This window comes from Sander vitreus, chromosome 13 (genome assembly GCF_031162955.1).
Source record: "Sander vitreus isolate 19-12246 chromosome 13, sanVit1, whole genome shotgun sequence".
NCBI lineage: Eukaryota > Metazoa > Chordata > Actinopteri > Perciformes > Percidae > Sander > Sander vitreus.
This window is the reverse complement of record NC_135867.1, coordinates 18858142-18876520: the sequence shown is the minus strand read 5'-3', so window position 1 is coordinate 18876520 and position 18379 is coordinate 18858142. Positions and strand designations below refer to the sequence as shown.

Genomic DNA, 18379 nt, shown 5'->3' with positions numbered 1-18379 from the left:
TGTACAGTGTTGCTATTTTCTTTGCTAGCTGTAATAATATATAATATAATAATAATTACATATTTGTATTGTCTTCATATCTTTCATTTCCTTTACTGTGACTTATGGATATTTTTCATTTTAAAGATGTCTGATGAAAACTATATACAACTGTAAGATGAGTGTATAAGATCAGTTTTACTTAGTTTTCAGAGTTCCCTACAGAATATTAGTTTTGAAACAATAAACTTATGGTTATCATAAGGTGGCCTCCTTGTTCAAATGGAATTGAATGGGGGCAACAAAGCTATTTCCCAGTGTTCACTTGAAATAGCAATATGTGATTATTACCGCAAGAGGGCAATGCATGGTTTCACAAAGATTAGAATGCAGGGTAGGCTCCATGGCCGCTTACTAAAACTTAACTGTAGCTGTCTTTATTAAATGAAAAAGAAAATGTTACACTGACCAAAGATAATTGATTATAGCCTATGTGATAATGCTGAAATGGACGTTTCCTTGAGTAATGTAAGTGAAAAAATGTGTAACATGTAAAAATAAATGAAAACAAACATACACATAAGGTAAACAGCGTAAAATCGGGGCGAAGGGGGGGGGGGGCACCGAAACAACATATGCACGGTCTACATTATTGTAATAACTATATAATTACATTAGATTAGTTGAAATGATAAGTTGCCTTCTTTCTAGCTACAGTAACGTTACTAGGCAGTAGACCCTTTGTGACTCGTCTGGATGGCGGGATAAATGCTAATGAGCGGATGTTGCGTAGATATTTTCCCGCGTTTTCATCCCTTGAGTTTGGGTAAAGTCGTTTGCGGTGTGTCACGTGATCCTAGTGAAAGGGAGCTTAAGATAGATATGAAGCGATAAACCGGGTATCTAATGTAAGTGTCGACATTGCTGGGTTTAAACAGAGACAAACGATCATATAAACTCAGTGAGCCGGTTAGTATACACGGGGTTGTGTACACTGACTGTGAAGGGCGTCTAAAACTTGAGGCACCCGCGGCACCGGCACTCCGCCGCGCACTTCTGTGATACAAAACGAACACCCACTTCACCACGGTTCCAGGAAGTCAGTCAGGTTTTGTTGTATTGTTGCCACGGAGCTCGTGCAGTGGGTTTTAAATTTACTACGCCTTATTTGTTGCCTTCAAAACATCTTTCTGTTTTTAATAGTTATATTTGTCTGTTCGGTATCCGGATACCAAGATGCCACCTAAAAAGCGCAACTCTGGGACAACACAGAGCAAGGAGCTGAAGAGTGCTGAAAGTGCCTCTCCAGACAAGAAGGAGAGTCCAAAATTAACGTTATCTGCTAAAAAGTAAGATGCGCTATTTTTGCCTAACGTTAATTCAGGTTTCCGTAGTATGTCAGCGAATTAAAATGTGTTCATACTGTAGCCTGATGTTTAGCTAACGTTAGTTTACTCTTCCAAGCTAGCTGAATGTGTCTAACCGTCAGGCTCACTTGCTAGCTTCTACCAACTAGTCAGGCCTGTAACGTTATTTAGAGCTAACACAGACTATAACTCTTTAGTCACAGATGTAAAATGAGATGTAACGCTGTTACAATATACAAATACACATGTGAGTCTGATACAGACTTTGGCTAACAGTCAGGGAAGTAGTCATCTGTGCACATGTCTGTGCAGCATGTTTTGATATCCTTAAACCAGTGATTCTCAAAGTGAGGCCCGGGGACCCCCATGGGTCCGTGAGATTTTAGATTCATTAATTTAATTTATTCTAATATCTTTCTAATACATTCATCTCTTGTTGTTCTTTCACATATAAGAGACAGACTACATCAAATTATTCCAAGAGACATACATTGTCCGTGTCAAAATCTCTTTGTTTGTGTTCTCCATGATATTGATTTATGGCCTTCATCCTTTAGACACAGAGACAAGGATGCTGAGTTTGTGACCCTGTGTAAGAGCCTTCATGTGACAGACCTGGTGTGTGACCGTGCCTGGACGCTGTGGAAAACTGTTCAAGATTCCATGAATGAAATAGCTGTATGTATTTATATATAGATACTGTATACTGTTATACTGAATAAATTGACCACTATGGCATTCACACTGCAACCATTAAAAAGAACATGCCCTTTGGCCCTCACAACCAAACCCTCTCCATGTTAGTGTTGCTTCTTGGAAAGCTTTCTAAAATTTGCCTTACAAGGGAAAATATCAAATGTAAATGCATTATCCATAGTAATTGTAAAACTACTGTATGCTGTTTTTGCCTTTGAAATTCTAGCTGAATACAGAATCAGAAATGTACTTGCATGCAAGTATAGTCACTAATTTTCAAAGAAATTTGGTAGATAAAAAAACTACTCAATTACATTTCTTTCAAAAAGTTACCTTTCCACCCCTGTTGAAAGGAGAGCAGATGAGAATGAACTGCATATAATAAGCAAGAGACACGTGTCTCATATATACTGTCACAAGTGTTATGTGACAAGCGTTATCATTGAGATTAAATGTAAAATTTGAGATTAATCTGTTTTGCTGTAGTTGTAGCTAACAAGTCAGTTCATACTAATCCAAATACCATTTCAGTTTCTAAATCTCTGTTAAATGAAATCTATCAAAAAGGTGGACAGAAGTGGTTTTGATGAATTACAGTTATAATCTACCAGGTGGTATGGCTTTGTTCTAACAGATCTATTTGATTTATGTTTTAATATTCCTGATAATAGTAATGTTCACCACTAGGGTATCAGTGATTACATTTTGTTTGCATGTTTTTATAGTTAAATTGAAAACGTTTATAATTTCATTTCAGGACCGTGAGAAAAGGGTCTGGGGGGCTTGTCTGTTTGTGTCTGGGGCAGACATGGATGTCACCTGTTTCACCTTAACTCAGGTTCTGAAAGCAGTCAGTCTAAAGTAAGTACTTACTCTGCATGATGCATGTTATTGGCAAATACTCCTACACATTAATGCATATAATATCAGTCATTTGAATACACATTCTGTAAAAGGATAACACACAGTTGCTTTTTGCACCATGGTCCAAAAACAAGGTGGTACCAAACTGAGATGCAATGCTGAGGATTATTTTAGTTTAAAAAAAGTTTTAAAATCTGAACCCTTAGTCTGGTTTTACAATTTTATCCTTATTTTTATTCCGTTTTATGCAATTTCCATTTTATCTCTCACACAAATGAATCCGTTTTTGTAGTGTAACGCAGTTTGTGGATCTGGTGAGGAAGTTAGATGTAAACATGGATACCATAAGTACAAAGGTGAATTCAGCACTGACACGACTGGAGAAGAAGTATAACGTGACGCTGGCTCTCTACCAGCGGTTTGAGAAGTGAGTGAACACATCCATACAGTACAGGTGCTTGATTCATACCAAACTGTTTGGTTACAATTGTAATTGACATTAACATTTTGTTTTGTTTCAGAACATGCAAAAAAATCTTTGCTTTGGTTTCTGATGACCAGTAAGTTGGATACTTCTTTACCACGTGTGAAATTAACTAGTCACTCTCCTTTTTTAGTATCTTTATAGTCTTGTTTGATAATTGAGGGCTTGTTATAAAATATGTGATGTAGGTTTAGGATTAATGGTTCAGTGTCTCTTTTCCAAGGGAGAGGGAGACCATGCGGAGCTGCTGGACAATGTTTCTTTTGGCCAAAGGTAGGTTAGGCCTTTTAACACATTAACAACAACAAAAACAAGTAGGATCAAGCTGTTAATACACTTAATGGAATAGTTTTCATGTTGCTTCATCTTCTTCTTACCATCCTTCCTTCCTTTTTCGTGCTCAGCTGTAGAGCTCAAATTAATTGATGAAAATGTTTCTCCTCACGGTTACAGTTCTGTTGTTTCTAGTCGGCCGTGGTAGTATTGTGATGCTGCTTCTCATGTGCTGCATCTCCGCTGTTTGCAGGAAGGGCCTTGCAGATGGAGGATGACCTGGTCATCTCATTCCAGTTGCTGCTTTGTACACTGGAGTCATTCATCAAGCGCTGCCCTCCAGACCTTCTGCAGCCTCTTTACAGTAAGCTTCAGTGTCATTTACTACAACCTCTGTCTTTATTTCATTAACCTTTCTGACATCTCATAATACAACCAGGTCAGAAAAGTCAAACAAATGTACCGGTATTTAAAAGAAAAAGAAAATATTTTTGAGTCGGGATGTAAACATGATTGAATTTTTTTTTTTTTTGCTGTAGACCTAATGTGATTTCAAGTTGTTTTTTTGTTTAAAAGTATGTATAGTATATAGTGTCATAAAAGGGTTTATTGTTTATGGCCAGAGATGTTTTTAAGCCCTTAAATGTTTTTCTTTCAGAATCAGCTATCGGCAAAGTTCAGAGCCCTCCAACACGAACATCACGCCGCAACCAGAGCAAAGCCAAATTCCGACCTCCGGAGCCGGAGGTGGATTTGCAGCTTCTCAAAACCTTGTGCGAAGAGAATGAATGCAATGCAGAAGAGGTCTGAGCCCCCCCCCTTCTTTGTATAATTCGTACAGTTATAATACATTCATTTATTTGCCCTCGGTTCTGTGTAATTGGCCTCATTTGCCCCTTTATGCCAATGGTATTTGCAGGTGAAGAATGTATACCAGACCAGTTTCTCGACTTTCCTGGACTCGCTGGATTTTTCGAGATCTTCAGATTTTCCTCAGGTGGGGGGGACACTAGCTTTACTGTTTGGTTTCACTGTCTGTATTCACTTACTGTTTCCATTAGTTATTTTGTCCTGCGTGCTGTTGCCATTGTTGAACGTTTAAGTATCTGACAGCTGTTGATTGTTCTCTGTGGTGCTTATACATGTTTGGTTTTTGCATACATGGTGTCAGGAAAATGTGTACTCAAGCATGGGATCATTTTGTAGTGTCTAAGGGTAGCATATTGCAGAGGCAGGTATGAAAACAAAGGAGACAGGATGCTACTGTTTGCTGACACCGACACACTCTTTCAAGAAGGATACAAGACCTATTTTACTGTTACATTACCCCAGTAACGGACAGGTGGTGCACATTATATACGTACATACGTGTCTTATGTAAATAATCTCATTTTATTGATCTGACCTATAAGGGGCCTGGGTAAATTGGAATAAAAACCTGTTACGTTTTCAGTGAGATTTTGGGCCAAATTATTTTACAGCACATCTGTGAATTATGAAGGGATGCTCTTAACTATGAGTAACCTTGGTCTCTAATTTTCACCACAGGCGAATGACCTCAACCAACAATATGAAGAGCACTACCTCAAGAGTAGAGACATCGATGGACGGCTGTTTTTTGATGGAGATGAGACAGTTCTTCTGCCTAAAGTCGAAATGTAATTTCTTCTTTTCTTCACTACTCAGTGTTTTGACGTTGGTCTGGTTAATCTATTAAAATCATTTATAGAAAAGTGTTTAATAATCTGCTGCTTTTTTCAGATCACAGGTGGAGAGAACGCCGAAAAAGAACCTGCCAGATGAAGAAGTACTCATCCCTCCCCAGACTCCAATCAGGTGAGCAGTCACAGACACCTGTTGATTTTATCAATCATTGTTTACAATCATTAACATTTTACAGTTTCACCTGAGAGTCTCTATACACTCTATGCTGCTCATCTGCCAACTGGTGCATTTGAAACTTGCTGAAAGTGAATAATCCGAGTCGTTAGGGTGAAAAAGCAATAGACTGTTTATGGTGAAAACCTGATCTTTTCTGCTTTTAATCCATCCAAAGTACACAGAAAGTGACAGTAAAAACTAAAATATGTACTAAATTAATAACTAACAAAGTGATTTAGTACACTGGCCTTTATTGCACTGTTTTTTTCTTTGTGTACCCTAATAGTCACAGTTGGTGTGGAAAGGTAAAGATAAACCAGGAGTTTTAATGATTGTTTCCAAATATTAAAGTATGTCATGATATCTATAAAGATATTATAAAATGCTTAAAAGCAAAGTTAATATTAATTGAATGTGTATACGTATCCACAATTGGAAAACCAAACATTTGAGATTGTTCTGGGATTTCTTGCACAGTATGTATATTATTGGGCATAATTCACTAAGTTTATGTCTGATGTCTGATTTTGTTTTGTCTCATCAGAGCTGCCATGACCTCCATCCAGCAGTTGAGGGGTGATCTCACCTCCAGTGGGGATCAGCCATCTACTAACCTGGCTACATATTTCAAAGTGGGTCTCTAGAAGTGTTGCCACTGATTAAAATGCCCCTTGAAGCTGCATCTTACTAACTTAATTTGACTTTCTGTGTTTTCTCTTTCCTGTCATCAGAATTGTACCGTGGACCCAACGCAGGCTGTGCTGAAGCGGTTGGAGACACTCGGACAGGCGTTCAGCCAAAGGTTTGGTCAGGCAGTCGGCCCGCGCTGTGTAGTACTTGGTTGGCAGGTATAAACTAACACTGAGCAAGACAATGAGCAACAGAGGCAGTACTTACTATGCTCAAATGATTTCATGTCTGACTTGATTTCTTTTGTCTTTCAGAGATTTAAACTCGGTGTCAGACTGTATTATAAAGTCATGGAGGCAATGCTAAAATCGGTACTTGACTTGTTTGATGTTATTATCTATATATTTTTTAAACAGTTTTATTCAATGATTGTGTATTTTTATTGTTTATTTGTTTAGAAGTTCAAGTTATTTGAAATGTTGCCATTCACAGGGTTTACCCACAAAAATGTATCTCAGTTCCGACTTTGCTTTATAGCTTTTGTTTACAGAACAGAGTGTAGAGCAAAAGAAACATGTCTGAAATAACTCGTATTTATGTTGTTTTCCCTCCCTATTTTGTAGGAAGAGAAGCGACTGTCTGTACAAAATTTCAGGTATGCGTTTAAGTAATCACAATCATAAAGCTAGTCAATTGTGGTGTGTATTCACTTGTGCATGTATGCTTTTTGTTGTTGTAAGTGAAGCGTTATTTTCCTTGAACTATGTCATATGATTTCCATTCCAGTAAACTCCTCAATGACTCCACATTCCACACATCACTGCTGGCCTGTGCTTTGGAGGTGGTGATGGCAACATATGGAGGTGTGTCCCGTAATTGTCGTACAAGTTAATAACCGATGCAGTCACCTACTAACTCTGAAGTAACTTTGTTGTATCTTACAATTATCAATGATGCAGGTGAATGTTTACATATCCTGTAGATGTGCGACGAGTTGTAATAATGTTGTTTGCTCTTCATGGTTAGAGAGCAGTTTTAAAACTGGGGGATACAACCATGGTTGTGGTGATCCAGTTGAAACGGACGTGTGTTTCCCCTGGATATTGGATGTGGTCAACCTGGCTGCTTTTGACTTCTATAAAGTCATTGAGAGTTTCATCAAGGCCGAGCCCACTCTGAGCAAAGATATCGTCAAACATCTGGAGACCTGCGAGAACCTCATCATGGAGAGGATTGCATGGAGGACGGTCAGTTTTATCTCTCATCACTACCACAGTATGCTTATAATAATGTCATGGCATGTAAATGAGATGTATGCATACACAACATAAAGACTGTGTGTGTGTGAGAGAAGAAAAAAGATTTTTGAAATATATTATTGCTACAGTTTAAGAATAACGTAAATGACATAAGATCAACATACTACTACATAATGTTTGATCAGCAATTTTTGTAAAATGAGGCAGGTTTCACACAAATTCCACATTTACTACATATGAAAAATGTCATTGCATATCAATATTTCACAAACATTGACTTTGTACTGAAAAAGTATACTGGACAAAATGACTAAGATGACAACGTGCTTCTTAGCATGGCACCGAACCCCAGACTGCTCCAGAGGTGCGGCGAACGTACAAAACCTGTTCAACATTGCAATTTCTGCCATAAATACAGATAACATATTTAACACAAGCAGAGTTATCTTCAGTTTACTTTTTAAAGAAGTGCACACAGTATGGGTAACAGGTAGGGATGGGCATTCGATTACATTTTCTTAGTCGATCGTAGGGAGAATTAGCGATCGACAATCGATTAATCATTTAATATTTTTATATTAAAATTCATTATTTATGTTACTTTTTATAAATTAAAAATACAATGAAAATACAAAAATACAGCGTGTTTTTCCTCAGATCTTTATTACAAGAAGAACAACTTGTGGCAATTAAACTGGACGTTCGGTTAGGCTAAACTTGAAGATATATGTGCTGCGGTGCTCTAAAGCAGCGGAACCTGCAGCTGCGAGCCGGCGTTCTTAAACGGTGACCCTCGTTTGTTCCAAAATAAGAAAAAAAGAATCCTGTTAAACAATAACTTAACCAAATACTGGGAGGCCACGACTCCAGTGTTTGCGCTCCCCTCGTCCTCGAAAATGTTTAATTGCTGCCACATAGTGAAATTCATTTCATTGCTTCAAGACTAACACTACGCAACGCAACCTGCGTTAGTTTAATCAATAACAAATTAACGTGATCGACGAAATTCTTAATGATCAATTATCAATCGTCGATTAATCATGCCCATCCCTAGTAACAGGATACTGTATATGAATAGACAAACTCCCGTTCAACTGTATGAATCTGTTCAATAAAAATAGTCTAGTGCTCTTAAGATAATGATAAAGAAATGATCTGTGTCACTGGCTGCCACTGCCTCCACCACAGGGTGCCTCCCTGTTCACCAGGCTGTTGGAGAAATAGTAGATGAGTGGGTTTAGGCAGCAGTTGAGGCTTGCTAGTGATAGCACCACGGGGTGCACAGCCTTGGTCATCTTGGCCAGGCCACAATGAGGCAGCAGACCCACGTGTGTGAGGGTGTATCCCAGGAGGTTGATGTGATAGGGGACGAAACACAGCAGGAAGATGCCTAGCACCCAGTAAATAACAGTGAGAGTGTGGCGACGGCTGTGGCGCTGGCTGCGGGAGCGGTGTCTCGGCCGTCGAAGCACACTCAGCACTCTGCAGTAGCTGCAGAGAAGTAGCACAGTGGGCAGCAGAAATGACCCTAGGACTAAGGCCAGAGCTACCAGGATGATTGTGCGGTGGCTTTGCGAGGACGGGTCCAGCAGACAGGGCTGGTGTTGGTCAGCTGCTGCAGAGCGCAGCAGAGGCAGACTCACACTGAGCCCGAGCACTAGGCACCAGATCCCCCCACTAACCAGCTGTGCAACACGCAGCCTGCGGAGTGTTGAAGCCAGTGGATGCACTACAGCAAAGTAGCGGTCCAAAGCAATGCAAACTAGGAAGAAGATGCCCCCATACAGGCTGATGTATTTAAGGGTGAAAGTGAGGTGGCAGTATACCACCCCAGGAGTCCAACTGGATTGGTATCCTGTCTTGGAGGACAAGGCTCTGGCCTTTTGGTGGTAGTAGTAGATTCTCAGGGGCAGAGAGATTACAAAAAACAAGTCGGCAGCTGACAGGCTGACCATGTAAATGGCTGTGCTGTTCATGGTGCATGGAGATAGACACAGTCTGCGCAGAGCCAGGCTGTTGGTGGCCAACCCCAGCAAGAAGATGACACTATAGGACACTTGATAGAAGGTGAAGCGGTAGCTCGTGTCCACAGTGCAATTAGACAGAGGTGAAAATGGCTTGGCTGGCGTATCAGTCATATTCCACAGCTCCATGTCCAAAAAGGATTTGCTGCTCCAACACTTTAAATTACAGATTTTTTTTAATATCTGGAGGGAATTGGGTTGGTTGAAGTGAACATAAGATGGGAGGAAGGAACAGGTTCAGTTGCTTCTGCTGGAGTTAAACCTGTGGTAAGTAAAAACTTAATAAACAAAATGTTTGCTGTTTTATGTAATGTAAATTTACTGAGATGACATGAATACACTGCCACGGCTAACGTAACTGAATTTATATATTATATGCAGGACGACAGTCAATCTGTCAATAAAGTTTTAACTGCAACGTCCTGCTCTCATAAAACAAGCAAACATTTGGCTTCATTACAGGCAGAGTGGGGAAAAAAGAATCACCTCACAATATTATCTGTTGTCCTGGAGTAAATTCACATTAAGTGAAGCTCATGAAGTTAATCTTTCATTGAGTTTGTAAGAGGTGTGGATTTTACTGGTCATTTTTAAATATGTAGTTTGTAGTGCGTAAAAAAATATCCAGTTAAGCCTTTTTTCAGTCATTATTAGGAAGGGTCAGATTATAAGCACTTTTAACTAATGCGTTTTTCATGCGTTTGGCATATATGTCTTTTTTTGGGACTTCTGTTATTTTACATCTTTTTCCTTTTTTGTGACCAGTTCACCAGGAATTAACGCTGTTAAACTTGTCCAAACACTCCCATCACAAAATGACACACAATTTTGAGTTGAAAATCGTTCAATCATTCAGTTATCACCAATACCAAGTGTCTGATGAGTAGCAAACTGTTGATCTTGATGTGATCTTTAAGAATTGCAAGTCATGTAGCAGATTTGTGTCGTGATCACAATAATTATGTTGCCTTAATTTGGTTTCCTACATGTAAAAGCCCAGGACATTCTCAAATATCGCATACAAACAATATTATTCCTAATCTTTGTCTTCAGTATCTTTGTGGACCCTACAATGTTAAGTTTCCACCACACCTTGATAAGTTGTTACAGTTAATTGCTGTCTTCATTTTATGAAAATCAATTTATATACTGTACATATAAAACTCAAGCTAAGAACAACTGAGAAGAATGTTGAAACAGAAAACATCATCACTCACCAGTATCAGGATCTCAACAATGCAGTGATGGTGTGATAAAGTATTCTTCCAGACAGCTGATGTTCAGCAGCAGGGTAACTTCTTATGATGCTCATGCTAATGATCAGAGCCGTTCACGCCCACACTCACACACAGGTCAGGGTCTCCCCCTCTCTCTCTCCTCTCCCCTCTCCTACGCACACTTCTTGTGGTTTTTTCTTACTACCTATTTCTTAGCTCATTTAGTAAAAATATTAAGTACTGATCAATAGGTTGGCTTAAGGATATACTCGTTATCTGGTCTTAACCAACTAGTTTTGTCAATCAACTGAATTTTGTGATTAGCCTTACAATTAAGCACATATTGTTTCTTTACCTTTATGGTGGGAGTCCTGTTTATGGCTGCTTATTAAAAACCTGCACAACTGATTGGAGTTAATCATCAACTATACAGATAGAGGAACAGCAATAATTCACTGAAACTATACAGCAGTGTATCTGTCAGTGTGTCAGCTTGGGACTGGCGCTCTAAGGGAACAAGTGAGTGTAGATCTCAGTCCATGGCTATTATCCAAATGAAGTCAAAACCTTCAGGACAGGTCCTTATGACTGATAAAAATGTCAGTCATTTGCACTTGAGAAAAGAAGTAATTCATTTAGTATTCACATCAGATTTTCACCAACAAATTACTTTAATTGTCATTAAAGTAGAGTTGAGTGCCTGTTTGAATAATTTGGAGAACAGTAGGCTGATATGGCACACATTACGACTCGGCTACACATCACTTGGCCCTTGTGAGACAAATTTTGAATTGGATAGAAATATATAAATAACTTATGAAAGACATGTCTTGAAAAAAAGAAATCTTACCTTCATGTTATGATTATCAATACAAAGGAAAATGAGATGTTTTGTTTTACTGTTTAATCCAACAAACCCTTTTTGCACATACTCAATTAACAATATTATTATTGTGTATTATTTAAATATTCTATATGCAAGCCTATTTGTATTACATGGTGAAGTGTGGCTTAGGCAAAATAAGATTTAGGCAATTGCTAATTGTTTTCTAACCGTTTTTAAAGTTTAAATTCTGGGTTATTCACTCAGGGTTGCAGCAACCACCACTGTGCTCTTTTTTTGTAAACGTGCTTCTCCCTCAAGAGGCTTGTTGTCGCTTGTCTGTTTATGTTTCACAATCCAGTTCAGTGGTGGGGATGAGTCTACCCTTGTCAGTACAGAGCCTCAGGGGTCTCAACAGGAATCCAATAGCACTCGGTCTTGAAGCAGGCAGCTTTTCGAAGAATGAACAAAATTCAAGTTGCAGCATATTCTATTTACACTGTGAACTGTGTTTTCACTTTTCCCATTAGTCCATAGGAAACAGACGTGGTCACTCTGGCTTAGATCTTTTTAAATTATTCTCATCAAACGTCAAATTCTAGTCTGAATTTCTTTTGTTTTTGATCATCATTATTTAGATAAGGCCATTGGCATTGTTAGTGCAGTGTTGGCTGACGCAATGCATCTGTCAAATATTACGACATACATATACGACACTTGTAATCTACTTTTTTAAATTGTATTGTCTCACTGTGCAGTCATGGCACTGGCCAATCAACCACAGTACCTGTAGCTGGGTTGTTAGTACCTGTATGAGTAATCAGTCTAGACAAATGATTTGGCAGCACCCATAGAGAGTTGCATGTGAACAACTGATACCCTGTTAATGTCCAATATTTCACAACACCCCACTCTATCAAACAAGTATTTAAAAAAACAACTCGAAAACCTTTAAGTTAATACCTCTTTTATTCACTTTCAGTGTGTGTGTGTATATGTATGTATGTGTATATATATATATATATATATATATATATATATATATACTTACTGTAAGTAATACAGTAATAATGGGTAGTAAAAGCTGTTACAGAACATGCTACTCTATAAAGTGGCCACAACTACATAGAAACTGCACAGTACAGTACATAAAAGAGTAATACTGGTTCAGCGTTGCCAAAGCAGAATTATCTTAAAGGAGAATCTTCTCTGAGGAATAAGACTACAGTTACAATTTCTTATTTGCAAAACCTCATACTTCGGCAGCACCATCTCAACTAGTACACATTATAAACTCTTAACTCCTAAGAATGAAGAGTTTTCTAACAATGCGTGTTGTGAATTGGCAGCCTGATAAGTTATTTATGTTGCAACACTTTCAAGTTTCCTATTGGACTTGTTCCACTCTTTTATTGACTCATTCGGGTGTCCTAGTCTAAAGTCTCTGTTTTGTCCAGTAGAGGAAAGAGTGACTCCTTAGTAAGCATTGTGTTTGTTATGATCTTCAAGGCCACTCCACTTCCACATATGTCCTCAGATTCAAATCAAGTTTCACCAGCAATCACTGAATTATTAATCATGTCCCATAATAGAATTGTCATTAGATTGTAGACTCACTGTCAAACACTTTGGATTTCTGAGTCCGCGGGGTCAGGCTTTTGTGTGTTGTATTTGGACTGCTTTGTGTGCTGTCCATCTGTAGTCTGTCGAACAGCTTGGCACCGTAGTGCCATACTGTGGACTTGCGTTTCATGGAGCTCTTAATGGTCTCTGAAGTGAAATAGTATATGACTGGATCAAAACAGCAGTTGGTCACTGCTATGCACAGACTAATGGGGTAGATGGTTCTGACCACATATTCTGCTTTGCACCCTTCTATGATATTGGAGCGGACCAGGGCATAGAAGATGAGATTAACATTGTAGGGGATGAAACAAAAGCAGAAGATGAGCAGATGCACTGTGATCATCCTCAAGATTTTTGCCTTGTTGTTCCCTCCATGGCTGATGTTTTGGGGTTTCCTCAGTGTCCGTAGCACCATGATGGAGCAGAAGACATTGAGCATCAATGGGATGATGAAGCCCACAGTCTCAATAAACACCACCACCTTGGACAGCTCAGCCTTCCACTGTTTGTTGGAGTAGTTTTCAAAGCAGAAGTTTGAGGAGGATTTTGCATTTATGGGTGAGGTGGTGTCCAAAAGGAACCCAGTGGGTATACTTCCAGAAAGAACCATCACCCACACTGCACAGCAGGCCACTTTGGCATTTCTCTTAGTACGAATTGTTTGGGACCGGAATGGGTACACAATGGCCAGGAAACGGTCAACACTGATACAGGTGAGGAAGAGGATGCTGCTGTACATGTTGGTGTAGAACAGGGCCACAGAGATCTTGCAGAGCACGCTTCCAAATACCCATTCACGTTTAATAAAGTAAACGATCCGAAAAGGCAGGGTCAGGACAAAGAGAGAGTCTGAAACTATAAGGTTTATCATGTATGTCGTGGTCTCATTCCGCAGCTTCAGTGTACAGCCAAAAATGTATAGAGCCACCATGTTGAAGACAAGTCCAAATAAAAACACCAGGCTGAAAACCCAGCTATACAAAGGGTACTTGAAGTTGTCACTCTTGTTGCAATTCATGTCATTTTGAGTGACGTTATATTCTTGTGTACTGCTGTCATTCATTTTTAAACCAGGTTGATAAGTTTGTAACATTGAGTAAAAAATGTTCTCTTAATGCAAATCCATTTAGTTAATCCCACCATGTGCAACAGGCAGCAAAAATGTATGTTGTGGTTTTGTTATGAAATACTGGAAAGTATGCTGTAAATCCACAAAATACCTGTATTAGTATCCAAAGTCCTTCTTGATGTGCGTGAAAGCTGTCCTGCACATCCAATAATCCTCATTTAAGTAAGGTTTTCAGTTGTTTCCAGTTTTCTTTCACAGTTGAAATGTGTATCCCTTTGAGAGAAGAGTCATGTGCCTCCCCTCATCTCTGAACAATCGAGTGGTTCTTCCCTTTGCTTGTTTCCTGTCGGTTCCTGCAGCAGCTTTTGGGGGGGGGGCATGGTGATTGTTACTCGTATGCTCCAGAGGTTTTGCTCTGCCCCTGCCTGATCGTAAATCAAAAATCTTGTAGCAGCCTGCAAGTCAGGCTCCAACACAAAGAAAACTCACTGAACTGTTGAAACACAGAGGGAGGAGCCTCCACCAGGCCAAAGTCCTCCCATCGCTGCTTTGTTTTAGGTCTTATTTTTTTTATCATTTGAACGATTAGACTCTAGTCTGAAATTGGTGTGGTCCATCATTTTTATTTTAAATTGGAAACAAGTAAGGGTTGGTTTCTTCTTGACTGCTACAGGTGTGTTTAGATCAACCTCCAATCTCTTTAGAGACCCTAAACTAAACAATTAATCTAAACAGAACTTTTACTATACCTAATAAAACATTGCAGTGTTGGCATCCATGTCACTGAATGCTGTTGCAATCAAATAACTTGTACTTTTGATATGTGTCTGTGGCGTCAGCTGGGCTTGGCATGTGTGATACGCAGAATGTACTAATAGCAAGTACATACCTGCAGTCACTATGTACATCCATGAGTAGTAACCCACACCCACTTCCCTGTATGATCTCATCGCAGATTTTTGTCTTGGTGTGTACATACTTACGTGTGTGTGTGTGTGTGTGTGTGTGTGTGTGTGTATATAAAATCTGATAGGAACTAAAGGCACTGTCCTTGGGATGTATATGTGTGTTTGGGGGGGAAGGTAACCTGCACGTCGCACACAGACGCCACATGCAGAACGCTTTACAACAGCGTGTGGGTGTTACTGCCTTTGCCTCTTTTCCTGCTTCCAACGTTAGCTACATGATTGCTTGATAAAAGCCAGATACTATATAGTATTAAGTTGCTGTGAGCTGTAACCTATATTCACCACTTCTAAACAGAGGCAGAATATACAACAACGTAATCTCGGCGATTATTCATTCACAGCGCTGTGCAATGTGAGAAAATGTCAGAGCTGAACTGGGCATACACGGCAGTTTTCATCAGACTCAACCTGGGTGGGGTTAATTAAGTCTACTGCTAATTTACAGCACCAAAATACCCCCGCGAATCAAATCCCCTACTTCATCGTTAACCGTCAAGCCACTAAACCTGTATGGAAATTAACACGTCGGATCATACAGACACCAGATTAGCGCTCTCTCTCTCTCTCTCTCTCTCTCTCTCTCTCTCTCTCTCTCTCTCTGTGCGCTGATTAGCTCTCATAACAGGCCGGGTGGGCAGCGCACTGCCATGAGTCTATGACGCTAATGTCTGATTACTCCACATTGTCATTGTGATATTTTGTGATTACATTCTGAATCTGCCCCGTTCTCTGTCTGGTAAATATAGGAGTACAATGTCTTCCTCTGATGTAGACGTAACCTACACTGTAAGTCAGTAGTAGGCTATACAGTGGAGTTGCATATTAAGTGGTTTGGGGTCCTTCTGTAAGTCATTTTGGGTTACAATTGCAGCAATACCACAGGCCCGTTCCAAACAGGCACATTTTCAACGGGCACTGTATTAGTAGTTATAATTTGACAGTTGCCTTTTTGCAAAGGAAATCAATATTCAAGATTAACCCATGCTGCAGCCATAGTACAAACAAACACAGACAGCATGTACATACAACAGATACTGTACAATACCATACAACAGACCGTACTATGGTCCTGATGGTGTATAAAACCCAACATGGTGTCACGCAATGCATTAGTTAAAATAAATAAATAAAATACATTTAAAAAAGAGATCTCACAAGTACAACAATTAGAAACCTCCATCGTCATGCAGGCCTGTTCTGCCTTTTACTTGCGGCTGTTTAGGAGCTTAATAGACACTGGGATAAATGAGTTTTTGAAACGGTTAAGTCTGCAGCGAAGAACTCTAAACCTCCTACCGGATGGCAGCAGCTCATATTCTGCATACAGAATGTGATTGTGTCCCTAACAATTCTATTTGCTTGTCGCAAAGAAGCCTGTTCATAATTCTTTGCATGGATATGTGCTCTTTAACACCAATGATCTTCCAGGCAGTATGAATCAATCATCACAGTTTAGTTTTCAACTGCACAGGGATGTCACCAAACCAAGCTGTAATACCGTACCTGACCAGGCTCTCCTCACGTGTGATTGTACTTATGACTGTTTGCACTGATACTTTATCAATGCTGCATTTGTTCCTCCAGGGAAAACCAAACTAACAGGCTCTTCATGAAGTTATTGAGATATTAATATAGGCACAATTAATAAATTACGTCATTTGTGATTCAATAAGGTACACTGCAGTGCAAAACAAACACAGTAGGTGCCCTCATAACATCCTCTTCTTTTTGTTCTTGATTCTTGTTTCTCCTGTGTTTTTTTTTCTGTGTCAATAAAACTGCAGTGCAGAGGTTACATTATCTAATAAACATTTAGTAGTAACTCCAGTGATAGTGTTGTGATTATTTATCATATAAAATGCAATTCAGAGTAGCAACAGACTTCACTTACAAACTCAGAAGTAATATAAATTCTGCTTTTCATATTTGCGAAGCTTTGAAGTATTGATTGGCTAACTTACAGAGGTAAGAGTGTAATTGGCATCAGTAAAAGTTGAATTTGGGTTGTATTCTTCCAGCCATGGCTTTTGGAAGGTTTTTCCCCCTTCCAGTAAAAGGCGTGTAGTCATTGTCTTCATGGTTTGGATGCACTGGGTGTTTGCTTAAATGTAAATAATCACGTTTGTGTCTCCGCAGGACTCCCCGCTGTTTGAGCTGCTGACACAGGAGCATGAGGGCGGAGCAGCAGAGCAGGTGGAGACCCCAGCCAGTTTCAGCCAACCACTGCAGCACAACCACACCGCAGCTGACCTGTGAGTCCGACATCCTACAATCCATTTGTCTTTCAGTTGATGGTATACAGCAGCTAAGAGACCTTAGACCCTAAAACCTTTTTACCTGTTGTGAAACCACTGTGAGTCATAAGTAAGAGAGCTCATCACTTTGATGAAATCATAGTTAAATATCATGGTATTAAAAAAATAAAAAAATAAAATAAAAACTCCTTTCTGTAGCCTTAAACCTGTTCTTCTAACCTGATTCTCAACCCCTTTAATTATTAGTGATTTGTGGTTTACATTCAATGGAATTGTTTTTTAAACTTTAATGTAGATGGTGTAACTGATGGGGCCCAATGGGTTTCTCCATTGTCCTTACAGATACCTGTCCCCAATGCGTCCAGGCCTTCGTGTCTTGCCTCCCGAGTCCCCGGCCACGCCCAGCTCTCAAGCTGCCTCTCAGCCTACGGCCCAGCCTGCCGGCCAGACTCCACATCACCCAAAGTCCAACTCTCTCAGCCTCTTCTATAAAAAATGTAAACGTTTAGTGTTTTCCTCCAGACATAACAAAACATTAGGTTTCTCTTGATAACGTATATACTAACAGATGTGTGGATAAACACTGCCAGCTCATATTACAAACAAAACAATATCGTTAATCTTTCTAAAATTTTGTCAGTGATGGATTTCCAATTTGACTTCATAATAAACTGGAAATTACTAAAATACAATAAAAAAAAATAAAAAAAGAGTTTCTACATCTGTATAAGCTTGCAGAAGGTATGAAAACGTTATTTTTTTCAGTTTGTTTTATTCAGTACACAGATCCTTCAGGGTTTTTTTTCTCCATGTCCAACTGTCTCTGTGGTTTCCTCTCGCTGTAGTATACCGCCTGGCCTACACGAGGCTGAAGATACTCTGCTCCTACCTGCTGTCCTCCCACCCTGAACTGGAGCCCATCATATGGACCCTGTTCCAGCACACTCTGCAGCACGAGCACGAG

General features: G+C 39.5%; 3 protein-coding genes across 3 annotated transcripts in view; 1 reads left to right on the top strand and 2 right to left on the bottom strand.

The window, feature by feature from the left end:
- Positions 1 to 819: 819 nt before the first annotated feature.
- The window catches only part of rb1 (retinoblastoma 1), a 19690-nt gene continuing 2130 nt past the window's right edge, over positions 820 to 18379 (top strand). The window contains exons 1-20 of the mRNA XM_078266212.1: positions 820 to 1328; positions 1904 to 2024; positions 2800 to 2903; positions 3199 to 3333; positions 3428 to 3466; positions 3614 to 3663; positions 3917 to 4027; positions 4322 to 4467; positions 4583 to 4660; positions 5212 to 5321; positions 5425 to 5499; positions 6089 to 6176; positions 6276 to 6392; positions 6489 to 6545; positions 6798 to 6829; positions 6961 to 7037; positions 7201 to 7421; positions 17297 to 17412; positions 17758 to 17912; positions 18261 to 18379. The exon at positions 18261 to 18379 is cut by the window's right edge and continues 27 nt beyond it. Of these exons, the coding sequence (XP_078122338.1) occupies positions 1216 to 1328; positions 1904 to 2024; positions 2800 to 2903; positions 3199 to 3333; positions 3428 to 3466; positions 3614 to 3663; positions 3917 to 4027; positions 4322 to 4467; positions 4583 to 4660; positions 5212 to 5321; positions 5425 to 5499; positions 6089 to 6176; positions 6276 to 6392; positions 6489 to 6545; positions 6798 to 6829; positions 6961 to 7037; positions 7201 to 7421; positions 17297 to 17412; positions 17758 to 17912; positions 18261 to 18379 (2064 nt within the window). The 5' untranslated portion in view covers positions 820 to 1215. The remainder of the gene's footprint in view (positions 1329 to 1903; positions 2025 to 2799; positions 2904 to 3198; positions 3334 to 3427; positions 3467 to 3613; positions 3664 to 3916; positions 4028 to 4321; positions 4468 to 4582; positions 4661 to 5211; positions 5322 to 5424; positions 5500 to 6088; positions 6177 to 6275; positions 6393 to 6488; positions 6546 to 6797; positions 6830 to 6960; positions 7038 to 7200; positions 7422 to 17296; positions 17413 to 17757; positions 17913 to 18260) is intronic.
- LOC144527891 (lysophosphatidic acid receptor 6) lies at positions 8287 to 9586 on the bottom strand. The gene has a single exon (XM_078266213.1). It carries the CDS (start codon positions 9584 to 9586, stop codon positions 8594 to 8596), a length of 993 nt encoding a protein of 330 aa, XP_078122339.1. The 3' UTR covers positions 8287 to 8593.
- Positions 12443 to 14664, bottom strand: LOC144527960 (lysophosphatidic acid receptor 6-like). The gene has a single exon (XM_078266323.1). The coding sequence runs from the start codon at positions 14214 to 14216 to the stop codon at positions 13098 to 13100; it is 1119 nt and encodes a 372-aa protein (XP_078122449.1). The 5' UTR covers positions 14217 to 14664; the 3' UTR covers positions 12443 to 13097.